This window comes from Pelophylax lessonae (genome assembly GCF_965119305.1).
Source record: "Pelophylax lessonae genome assembly, chromosome: 6".
NCBI classification, from domain to species: domain Eukaryota; kingdom Metazoa; phylum Chordata; class Amphibia; order Anura; family Ranidae; genus Pelophylax; species Pelophylax lessonae.
The window spans coordinates 179,692,233-179,704,884 of record NC_138773.1 but is presented as its reverse complement, the minus strand read 5'-3'; the positions used below and the strand labels follow the sequence as shown (position 1 = coordinate 179,704,884).

The 12,652-nt window shown below is 46.2% G+C and overlaps 1 protein-coding gene across 2 annotated transcripts in view; it reads left to right on the top strand.

Moving 5' to 3' along the window:
* Positions 1 to 12,652, top strand: part of GLS (glutaminase) — a 195,120-nt gene that overhangs the window by 168,366 nt on the left and 14,102 nt on the right. For both annotated transcript variants that reach the window (XM_082260717.1, XM_082260719.1), the window contains exons 16-17: positions 631 to 707; positions 4,327 to 4,390. In XM_082260717.1, coding sequence (XP_082116843.1) covers positions 631 to 707; positions 4,327 to 4,390 — 141 coding nt within the window. The remainder of the gene's footprint in view (positions 1 to 630; positions 708 to 4,326; positions 4,391 to 12,652) is intronic.

Below are 12,652 nucleotides of genomic sequence, written 5' to 3'. Positions count from 1 at the left end.
CTGATCTGTAATCTCTGGCCATTTATTTATTTCAATGACTGCCAATGCATTTATTATTCCTACAAAACACGAACTTTAACTGTACTCGTATTGCAATAACTAAGGCTTCCCCTCCCCAGGCTAAGTTCACTTTTTTTCCAAAAGATAATAAATGCACATATTTTTGCAGGTAAAGTTATTGAATTGTACGCAATTCTTATCTGCATAGGGTGTTAACAGGGTTACTTATAAAAAAAAAAAAACAATTGCACTGCTTGGATGCCTCTCCAATATTGATGCCTAATTGTGATTAATAAAAGCTTCTCATGTTCGCAGTTGTGTTTAATAGAATATTTCTGCCTGAAGATAAAAATACCTCTCTAGGCAAATGTGTAAATATATAGTTGAGTTACAGGGAATTAGAAAAGGAAGAAACCAAATCAGGTCCATTTACTAATTGCATTTAAAATACATTTAAAACATCCCTGTATTCTTTTGTCCTGTTTAAATATCTTAATGATTTTCATCTTTAAGAATTTTTTTTTTTTTTTTTTTTCTTTAGAACAGTAACATTTTAAAGAATTCTTAATCATTTTGGTCACTGCTTTTCTATGCTTTAAATTTTAAAATGTTACCATATTTTTTTTCTAGATTTGCATTGTCAGCAATGGATATGGAGCAACGTGATTATGATTCTCGCACAGCTTTGCATGTAGCAGCAGCAGAAGGTATGTGCTTTCACATTTTAGTGATTTGTATGAAAAGATACCTGGATTGGGGTGGGTTTAGAATTACACTATATTGTCAAAAGTTCACAACTTCACAGGCATGTGAAATTTAATGGCATCCCAGTCTTAGCCCATAGCGTTTTATATTGAGTTGGCCCACCCTTTGCAGCTATAACAGCTTCAACTCTTCTGGGAAGGCTGTCCACAAGGTTTAGGAGTGTTTCTGTGGAAATGTTTGACCATTCTTCCAGAAGCACATTTGTGAGCTCAGGCACTGATGTTGGTTGAGAAGACCTGGTTCGCAGTCTTCACTCATTCATTCAAAGGTGTGCTATGGGGTTGAGATCAGGACTCTGTGCAGGCCAGTCAAGTTCCTGCATCTCTAACTCACTCATCCATGTCTTTATGGACCTTGCTTTGTGCACTGGTCCAAATCATTTGCTGGTAGGGGGATTATGGTTTGTGATTGGTTTTTAAGGGGTTGGGCTTGGCCCCTTCCAGTGACCAAGACATTTTGGACAATTTCATGCTCCCAACTTTGTGGCAACAGTTTGGGAATATTCCCTTCCTGTTTCAACATGACTGCGCACCAGTGCACAAAGCAAGGTCCATAAAGACATGGATGAGCGAGTTTGGGGTGAAAGAAATTGAGTGGCCTGCACAGAGTTCTGACTTCAGCCTGATAAAACACCTTTGGGATGAATTAGAGTTAAGACTGCAAGCCTGCCATTCTCGCCCACATCAATGCCTGACCTCACAAATGCGCTTCTGGAAGAATGGTCAAACATTCACATAGATACACTCCTAAACCTTGTGGACAGCCTTCCCACAAGAGTTGAAGCTGTTATAGCTGCAAAGGGTGGGTCAACTCAATATTGAACCCTATGGACTAAGACTGGGATGCCATTAAAGTACATGTGAGTGTAAAGGCAGGTGTCCCAAGTCTTTTGAAAATATAGTGTATGTTTAATCTAAGTTTTTCAGGTTTTCACAAAATAACACCTTAACATGTTTATTCAAGCTGAAAAAGAGACAGATCATACATATATATTAGTACAGGGCAGAAAAAAAATTGTCAGGTTATATAACAGCTGAACAAAACAGCTAAGAACAATTAGATCAATATACATACACAATCAACAAAGCCTGTTCTAAATTGCAGGACAGTGTATAGAACAAGTCTTTAACGCACACTGTGTAGGCGTTCTAGTTCCAGTAGGAAAGCCTCACTGGTTCAACAACCATTAGTGATATACTCAAAGTAATCTGTAGAAGCATAATATGGTAGCAACCTGATTAGGTAGAAGATGCGTATAATCCCACAAAGTACCACCAAAGTGACACAGAAGGAAATTAAATGAAGAAAGAGAAGGGAAAAAAGGGGGAGGGGTGGGGGGGAGGAGAAGGGAACCCCCTTCCACTGCAGATTACGCAACCCAGGAATTCAGGTCACAAACATTGCAAACTCAGCAGAGTATCAAAAATATGACCACACAGTCCACATGAGCTCAAATGTCTCCATTTTATCCTAATCCCAAGTGAATGGAAAGGTTTCTTCAGAGTAAGAACTGTGAAAATGTGGAATAGACTCCCTCCAGAGATGGTTCTGGCCAGCTCCCTAGATTGCTTAAAAAAAAGCCTGGATTCTTTCCTAGGTGTAAATAATATACCTGGGTACTAATATTTATAGGTAAAGTTGATGCAGGGAATATCTGATTGCCTCCCGGGGGATTAGGAAGGAATTTTTCCCCCTGCTGTAACAAATTGGATCATGCTTTTTGTATTTTTATTGGTTGAGCCAGATGGACTTGTGTCTTTTTTTAACCTGACTAACTATGTAACTATCATGTGTTCCATGTTACTGATATTCTCCAGCTCGCATTCCCATGGGTTTAGAATTATGATGTGCAAAACACTTACATGCCACTGATCAAGGGATCTTCAGGAGTAAACTTCTGAAGCTGGTATGCTTCCGCTGTCAAACAAAAAAATGGTGCAATGCACCTATCTCCTGCGCTCTCAAAAGTGACCTTCTGATCCACTTGAGCCAATCTCATGTGGCTATCAGAGACAATACACTTGGCTTCTCCTGGATACTTCAGCCTTGCAGCCCCTTCAAAACCAGGGTTATTTGGGACCACTGTAATCAAAAACAAACACAAGGGCGCAACGGCAAAAAAGTTATTGAAAAAAGCATATCACAACACTGTATTGCAGTCAGCGTCAGAAACGGAAGAAGTACCGTCCATAATGGCTTGAAATGGCTTACACATTTCGAGGCTTAGCCTCTTCATCAGAGCCTACAGACTAGGGATCGACCAATATCATTTTTTCATTACCGATATCGATATTTTGTTCATCGCGTATAGGTATCGGCCGATATTGGCCAATATTTTCGTACATTTAAATTTTTTTCTTTTTTTTTTAACTTGACAGGGACTCTTGTGAAGGGATCTGGGGGTCTAAAAGACCCCAAACCCCTCCTCTGCACTTAAAAGCATTCAAAACACCAAGTTTGGCTGTTTTGAATGCTGTCATTTTTTTTAATCTGGCACCAGTACCCGGAAGTGATGTCATGATTTTACTTGCGGGTTTTTGCATGGAGACTCGATCAGAGCCGGATGTGGCTTTGATCGGATCTTCGGCGGCCGTGCAGGCTGGTTTCTCAGCAGCATCGGTTGTCATTACAAGACAGCCAACCGTCAGCTATGGATGGCGGTACCGGGGTGATGCCTCTAGCTGCAGGCATCACTCCTGTACAAGCACTTTCCGGGGAAAGTATATATCGGTAAAATGCATATCGGTCCTCGATATATTGGCTTTGCCGATAATCGGTCGATCCCTACTACAAACCATGCCATAGCCATAGGCATAGACACGGACATGGTCTGTAGGCTCTGAGGAAGAGGCTAAGCCTCGAAACACGTAAGCCATTTCAAGCCATTGTGGACAGTACATCTTCTGTTTCTGACGCTGACTGCAAAACAGTGTTGTGATATGCTTTTATCAAGAACTCTTTTGCCGGTGCGCCCTTGTGTTTGTTTATGATTACCATGCTTCTACTGTCAGTTGGCAGTTAGCTGGTTGTTGAATAAAACCCCAGAATGTTGTGGTGTCAATGAACTGTGGCCAGCTTTAGAGCAGTATGCTGTCAGCAGAAGCTTGACAGATCATAAAGCTTACACCTGAAGATCTTTGTTGAGCTCACCCAATCCTGGGATCTTTGAACAGTCAACATTTTCAGTGTCTGAGAAGACTGCATGAGATTGAATTTGTTCATGTTTTCCCCTCTAAATATTTGAACAGCACAAATTTGTTGATGTTCTGCATGAAAGACCAGTCTGCCTTTTCAGATCCACTTTCTCAAAAAATTCAGAACTGTACACAGTACAAACTTATTAGCCTTTTGAGTACACTCTCATTCCTTTTAATATATTTTGTACCTTTTGTACTTTGCAAATCCTATACATGGTAAATAGAAAAACTGAGATTGACAGCACTGATCTCTTACCAGACAATTTGATATGCATTTAAATAAGCTTGTGTAAATATTGCAGAAATGACTGCGCCTACATTGTAGAAATCTTGTGGTAGACTTATTTGTTATTAATAATTACAGGTCACGTTGAAGTTGTGCGCTTTCTCCTAGAGGCTTGCAAGGTTAATCCTTTTCCAAAAGACAGGTGAGTGTGTTTAAGATGACATAACATAACAAATATATACAACATTGTATATGTTGTAAAGAGGGTTCTTTCAGTGCATATCTGTGGTGGATTATATAAACTTTATTCAATATTCAGGACATGTATTTGTAAAGGCAATATATGACATATATGGTAGGAATACAAAGTATTCACAAGCTCATGGAATACATTAGTTATATTGGTATTAAATGAAATGCAAATAAAATTTGCTAAAGTCTTCTCAAGTGGCCCAGACCCCCACCACCTTTGGCAGTGATGGCGAACCTTGGCACTCCAGATATTTTGGAACTACATTTTACATGATGCTCAACTACACTACGGAGTGCGCCAGCATCATGGGAAATGTAGTTCCAAAACATCTGGGGTGCCAAGGTTTGCCATCACTGACCTAGGGTAATCTGATATGCACAATTTTATATAGGTTGCAAAAGGTAAAGGCTTGTCCAACTTTTCCCAGCTCCTACACTTAGCTATTGGTTACTGAGCTCACCCTCTGCAATTAAAAACCAGTAGGTAGCTGTGGATGGAAGGAGAGGAATTGCCAGCTTTCAACTTTGGGAAGGAATGACAATAATTGCAAAACATAATTCCAGGTTTCAAGGTCACAAAGCACTCCGTAAAATATTCAGGTACATGCAGGCACCAAAGGGTGGCTGCTATTAGGTTTGAACTATAGTCGCTCTTTTCATAGAATAGTAAGACTTAACTTTAAAATTGCTTCAGGGGACACAGTTCATGTGAAATACAAATACAATTTTCCAGGATTAGAAAAAGACCCACAGCTTTTCTGCCCTAAATAATAATAATTTCTCTTACGTCCTCCGACAGTCGCCGCCCCTTCATATTCATCACCAATGGGTTATGTCCTCTCATCCGTAGGAGTAGCTAGGCAATAGAATATGTTAGTACAAAGACTTTTAACATATCCCACCCCCAGGGGGTGGTCCCCTCAGTACATAACCCTCCACTTCCTGTATCCAACTCAGTTTCATTTGTCTAGCTGTCAGGAGTGGCTGGATGTTTCTGTGCTGGGACACTTTGTCTCAGCTCTTTCCTTTCTTTGGATTTTATTTGAGTTTTTTTCTCTCTCTTTCTTGTTAGCTGTTATTTTATCAGCGTTAGTTAGTTCTTCGGAAGAAGAGGATCATGCGGGCTGCGTCTCGGGCTGACCCCCCTGGTCGCAGGTTGTGGGTCAGTGGTTTCTCAGCCCGCCATCGAGCGTTCAGTCAGGTATCGCTCCTGAGTTATCTGAACGACCCATCCCTGTTCCGTGCAGGGATGCCAGGTGAGGTGGCTACCTCACCGGACGCTGTGCGGTTTCTCAACCCACCTTCTGATGCGTCCTAGATGCGACTCTCCCTGCCTCATGTTCAGCGGTTTGTTCGCCTGTGCGGGTTCCCCACGCCATGTAAGAGGTAAGTGTATGTATGTGGGGACCTGTCTGTCTGGGGGGTGTCAGTCTGGGACTGTGTTACCTTACCCTGTGTTCACAATGTTACTGTCTCCCTATCCCTCGTATTGCATGCTGTGGGCTGCAGGAGGGGGGGTTGTGCTGCACTCTGTGTCAGTTTGCATGTGAACGGCTGTGTGCTGTGGGGCTTGAGTTTCTCATGCTTGGGGCACATTACAGCGCCGCTGCGGCGGTTTAACATGTTTTTTCCTTTTGCTGGGCAATTGGTACGTTTTTCTACTTCACCCTCATGGGGTGTGGGAGCGGCGGTTTCGGCGCCAAACGGCGCCATTTTGGCTGCGATCGCTCCGGCCGCATGTTTTACATGCATGGCGGCCATTTTCTTGTAGCCTCCATAGGCTTTAATAGAGCGCCCTGTACACCAGCACTTCCTTTCCTTCAGAAGCACCGCAGGCAGCAGCAGCGATCTCCAGGTTCATTTCCCTCTATTCCCTGTATCCTGCCTTGGTTCATTGTCCCTGTGGGGGTCCCTTGTGTGGGGTGTTTTGTGTGAAGTGGGCTACGATCGCAGCGCTCTCTTAAAGGGGCGGTCACCCATTTATTTTTCTGCTACAGGGGCATGGATTCTCAGGAAAACAAATTTCCTACAGCCTTAGTGGGAAGCCAGGGGTCTGCACTCTCCCCCCCCGGGGGGGATTTGGCTGCGATTGTGGCTAGCCTTGCGACTCAGGTGCAAATGCTGGTGGCTGCTCAATCCACAAAAAGGCCCAGGGTGTCAGTTTCCTCTGATTCAGAGGGTGATGGTGCTGGGGCTGCTGTGGCTGGGGTCTCCTTATCGGGGTCCCGTTCCTCCCTGGACCTTATCGGGTCAGAACTGGAGGCTGAGGTGGAGGGGGTTGATAATTCTCCCCCTGGCTCGTCTGAAGAGCTTGCACTCATGGATGAATTGGTTGCTTCTATCAAGCAAACACTGCGGTTAGAGGAGGAATCATGTCCTCCAGCTGCCTTAGCGGCTTATGGAACGCAGAAAAGGCGCAAAGCGTCGCAGGTGTACCCCTGCACTGATGATTTCCAAAATGCTGTGAAAGAACAGTGGCGTAATATACGCAAGCTATTTGCTGTACCTAGTAGGTTTAAGCTACGCTATCCCTTTACGCCTGCTACTGATGAGCGCTGGTGTATTCCACCGCCGGTGGATCATGCGATAGCGGTTTTGAACAAATCCACTGCGATTCCGGCTGAAGACACCCCGGTGTTCCGGGATGCCACGGACAAGAGACTGGAATCTCTTGCCCTTCACACCTATTCTATTATGGGTTCTATGTTAAAAGCCTTATTTGCTTCTCTTATGGCGGCCCAGGCGGTCGCGAGCTGGACGCAGGTGCTTAGGCGGGTCCTGGTGGCTGATTCTGCCCCCCAGGCGACTTTGGATATGGTGGATCAAATCCACCAGGGTGTCATGTACTTGTGTGATGCGGACCTGGATATGGTTCCGTTGGCTGCACGTGTACACAGTGTGGCGGTGTTAAATCGCCGCCTGGTTTGGTTGAAGTGTTGGTCTGTGGATCAATCTTCCCGTAAGACTTTGGCCAATCTGCCTTATGATGGTTCTCGCCTTTTTGGCGAATCCTTAGATGCACTGATTAAGGGAGTCACGGGTGGTAAGAGCACGCTCTTGCCTCAATCCCACAAGCCCAAGGCGGCTCCCGGTAAGAAGCATGCTTCCTTTCGACCCCATCAGGGGTCCTTTCGTGCCTTTCGGTCACACTATAGGGGCAAGCCGTCAAAGGGTCAAGGCTCCCACAAGAAGCCGTGGGCAGGTAAGCAAAAGTCCGGCCAATCCGGTTCTGCGGCCCACAACAGTGCGGCCTGAAGGGGCGCCCTCACCCGAGTCTGGGGTGGGGGGGACGCTTGCTCGGTTTCTCTCGGCCATGGCTGTCCCGGGTTCGGGACAGGTGGGTTCAGGAAATCGTTCGATCTGGCTACAAGATCGAGTTTCTCTCTCGGCCGAAGAGCAGATTCTTTCCCTCAAATCTTCTGTTATCCCCGGAGCGTTTGCGGGACCTGCGCCTAGCGGTGCAGGACCTGAAGGCTGAGGGTGTGGTGGTCCCGGTGCCTCATCGGGACAGATTTCGGGGGTTCTATTCCAATCTGTTCACCGTGCCCAGGAAAGAGGGCAAGGTACGTCCGATTCTGGACTTGAAGGCGCTGAACCGCTTTGTGCGGGTGCGCAAGTTCCGCATGGAATCCCTGCGGTCGGTGGTGGCTGCCCTGGTTCCGGGGGAATTCATGGCTTCCATCGACTTGAAGGATGCGTATCTTCACATCCCCATCTTCGAGGGTCACCAGAGGTACCTTCGATTCGCCATAGCGGAGGATCAATACCAATTTGTAGCTTTGCCTTTCGGTCTCGCCTCGGCTCCGAGGGTGTTCACCAAAGTGCTGGCACCGGTTCTGGCCTTGTTGAGAGCCCAGGGCGTATCGGTCCTGGGATATCTGGACGATATTCTGGTTCGGTCTGCGACCAACCAAGGTCTGGTGAAGGATCTGTCCGTCACGTTGCAGACTCTGCAAGAGTTTGGTTGGACGATCAATTTCCCAAAATCAACATTGTGCCCGTCGGTCCGCCTCCCATACCTGGGAATGATTCTGGACTCTGTCCAGGCGAAGGTCTTCCTACCGGACGACAAACTCAGGACTCTTCAGGAGGGAGTCAGGTCCCTCAGGGACAATCAGTTCTCGTCCATTCGGACGTGCATGCGGTGTCTGGGATTGATGGTCTCGGCTTTCGAGGCGATTCCCTTCGCCCAGTTTCACACTCGGGGTCTCCAAGCGGAGATATTGTCCAAGTGGGACGGGCGACCGCACTCTCTGGATCTTCAGGTATCCTTGCGTTCTCAGACCAGAAGGGATCTTCTGTGGTGGCTTCGGTCCCCCTCAGTGTCGGGGGGCAAGTCTTTTCGTCCCTTTTCATGGACGGTGATCACCACGGACGCCAGCCTGTCAGGCTGGGGTGGTGTTCTGGGCGTTCTGTCCGCCCAGGGTGTTTGGTCGACGGAGGAGTCTTCCCTTCCGATCAACATTCTGGAACTGCGAGCGATACTCCTCTGTCTTCGCCGTTGGACGGACAGTCTTCACGGCTGTCCGGTCAGGGTGCAGACGGACAATGCCACGGCGGTGGCTTACATCAATCACCAAGGGGGCACCAGGAGTGCCCAGGCGGCTCGAGAAGTGGCCGCGATTCTGTCTTGGGCCGAGACGCATGTCCCGGCGATATCAGCAGTTCACATTCCGGGGGTGGAGAATTGGCAGGCGGATTATCTGAGCCGCCAGTCCCTGGACCAGGGGGAATGGTCCCTTCACCCGGATGTCTTCCAGATGTTGTGCGCGAAGTGGGGCCTCCCGGAGGTAGACCTGTTCGCGTCTCGTCTGAACAACAAAGTTCCACGGTTCGTGGCAAGGACGCGCGATCCTCGGGCAGACGCGTCGGACGCGTTGGTTGCCCCGTGGCATCAGTACCGACTGATGTATGCGTTTCCACCGATTCAATTGCTGTCCAGGTTCCTTCGCAGGTTGAACTCGGAACCAACTGCGGTGATTCTTGTGGCACCGGACTGGCCTCGCCGGTCCTGGTACGCAGACCTCGTAAATCTGGCAATCGACGTCCCGTGGCGTCTGCCTCTTCGAGAAGATCTTCTGTCGCAAGGACCGATCTTCCATCCTGCTTTACAGTCGCTGGCTTTGACGGCCTGGCTGTTGAAACCGAGGTCCTGAAGAACAGGGGTCTTTCCCCTGAGGTCATTCACACCTTGATCAATGCGAGGAAGTCTTCCTCGGGGAAGGTTTACTACCGTACTTGGAAGGCGTATTTTGCCTGGTGCGAATCCAGGGGTTTCTCTCCTACCACTTATTCAGTGTCTAGGGTGTTGTCCTTCCTTCAGACGGGTGTTGAACAGCGTTTGGCGCTGGCTACGATCAAGGGTCAGGTGTCCGCTTTGGCCGTTCTGTTTCAACGTCCTGTGGCATCTAACGCTTTGGTTAGCACTTTTGTGCAGGGGGTACGTCATCTGATCCCTCCTAGGAGGGACCCTCTTCCCCCTTGGGACTTGAATCTAGTCCTGTCTGTATTGCAGCGTGCTCCTTTTGAAAGGATCAGGGAGATCTCGCTGTCTTTGTTATCCAAGAAGGTCGCCTTTTTGGTGGCTATCACCTCGGCTCGTCGAGTGTCGGAGCTGGCAGCCTTGTCCTGCAAATCTCCGTATCTGGTTGTGCATTTGGACAAGGTGGTCCTGCGACCTAACCCTTCTTTTCTTCCGAAAAGGGTTTCGGACTTTCATCTCAATGAGGACATTGTCCTACCTTCGCTCTGCGCGAAGCCTAAGCATCCGACGGAGGTGCTGCTTCACTCCTTGGATGTTGTCCGGGCGATTAGAGTCTACTTAAACTCGACTGAGTCTTTTCGCAAGTCGGATGCCTTGTTTGTTCTTCCGGAAGGTCCTCGGAAGGGCATGGCGGCGTCGGCTTCTACCGTCGCCAAATGGATCAGACAGACCATTGAACAGGCCTATGCTTTGAAGGGGAAAGTTCCCCCTGTACCTGTGAAGGCGCACTCTACCAGATCTCTGAGTACGTCTTGGGCCTGTCGTCATGGGGCCTCTGTGGCCCAGGTGTGTAAGGCGGCGACTTGGTCGACCGTACACACTTTCACTAAATTCTACAGAGTAGATGTTCAGGCATCGGCTGATGCTTCCTTTGGCCGCTAGGTTCTTAGTGCGGCAGTTCCCTAGAACCCTTGTTACGGGTTCTTTGACTGTTTGGGACATTTGTTTTTCCCTGGGTTTTCTTGCTCCTGTTGAGCGAGTGTTTTGTTCTTATGCCCAACTGGTTTCCTTCCTTTGGTAAGGTTCCTTTCTCTGATGGGGAGACGGCGTTGCCTTGGGCGCGGCTGCGTTCTTCCCACCCCTCATGTTTACACTGCTTTGGGACATCCCATTGGTGATGAATATGAAGGGGCGGCGACTGTCGGAGGACGTAAGAGAAAACGGAATTTTTGTAAAATCTTACCTGTAAAATTCCTTTCTCTGAGTCCTCCGACAGTCGCCGCCCCCGCCCCTCTTTTGGGGTTTTGATATACTCTCTACTGCTATTCCACTGAAACTGAGTTGGATACAGGAAGTGGAGGGTTATGTACTGAGGGGACCACCCCCTGGGGGTGGGATATGTTAAAAGTCTTTGTACTAACATATTCTATTGCCTAGCTACTCCTACGGATGAGAGGACATAACCCATTGGTGATGAATATGAAGGGGCGGCGACTGTCGGAGGACTCAGAGAAAGGAATTTTACAGGTAAGATTTTACAAAAATTCCGTTTTTTCTTGCATGCAGTTTTTGGACCTGTTACATTGTGCAAAATTTGTTTGGCAGTTTTGGCCACCCCTTCTGATACTCAAGAAGTGTTTGATAACATCCCGTAGCCCTGGCAAACCGCAATAATTAAAAATACTTTTTTTGTCATAGCTTTTGCATTGTCAGGATTCCATAGTACCTAACAAATATCAAAACTTGATTACACTGATCTGCAAAGCTGGACTAATAACCCCAGGCTTTTTCCCATAGTCCCTCAGTCATTAACTTTGGGTGTTTGTGGTAAGGATACCAACTACGAAAATTCTTCAGGTTACCTAGTGAGCCCAAACACTAAACTGTAACTCTGAATGAAACTTAAGGAAGACCTGTGCTGGGAAAAAATGTAGCTATTAATGTCCAGCTCCTGAAAATGCTAGTTGTTTGGCTGTTTGATCTTCAAAACATTCTGAGAAGCTAATCACCAAGGCTTTAAGTAAAGCCAAATCCGGATTCCTGATCTGTATACTTGCTCCAGGTCAGTAGCGTAAAAAGTACCCTAGTGACTGGTTCAATATTACAGCCAGACAACTAGTGTTTTCTGGGGGTGAGATCAGCAGTGATGGTCTCCATAACACCTAAAGTAAATATTTTCTTCAAATTTTGATGAGAAAAGCCCCCTCAAGATTTAGATTTCAAATAAAAATGTCAATGTGTTGTGTAGAACTAATAGGTAGCAGTTCTATATGTTTTAGTTAATGTGTTATTTTTATTTAAATTTAAATAAAATCGTAAAAAGCACCTCTAAGCAAAGCTGATATAGATGTTACAAATATTACACACCAAAATATGTAGCTGTATAGGCATACAAACAGGTGTAACGGGTAAGAATGTTTGCTCTGTCTCTGTCCTGCTGACGAGCTACAAAAATAAACTGTCCCTCATATAGTTGGTGATGAAACATGACCGATAATTTCAGTTGATACTAATTCATCATGAATGTATACAATTCTGTTTCAAATGATGGCATTACATTTTATTATAATTTTTTTTTTTATTTTGTTTATTACAAAATATTTCTTCCTTGCAATTCTACATCTGATAAATGTACACATTTTAAACTACAGTGTGGCCTGTTAGGTCATGGTAAAGGCGCAAAATAGAACCAGACAACCTACCTTTTTACACACTAACAGGATTGCCTTTGTATGTAATGTAAATGCAATCTTTACTTTCTGCACCTGTATTTTTTTGCATGCTTCAACTTGAAGCATCATTTTAAAGTACATCAAAGGACAAAATATTTGTTTTTCATTTTCGTTTGTGTACAGCAGGGGTGGGGAACCTTTTTTCTGCCAAGGGCCATTTGGGTATTTATAAAACCATTCGGGGGCCGTACAAAATTATCCCCTTAAAAATTAGCCTGTTATATTTGGTCAAACATTTAATTAACTCACCCCTAATGTGATGGCTGCAACTGCTTCT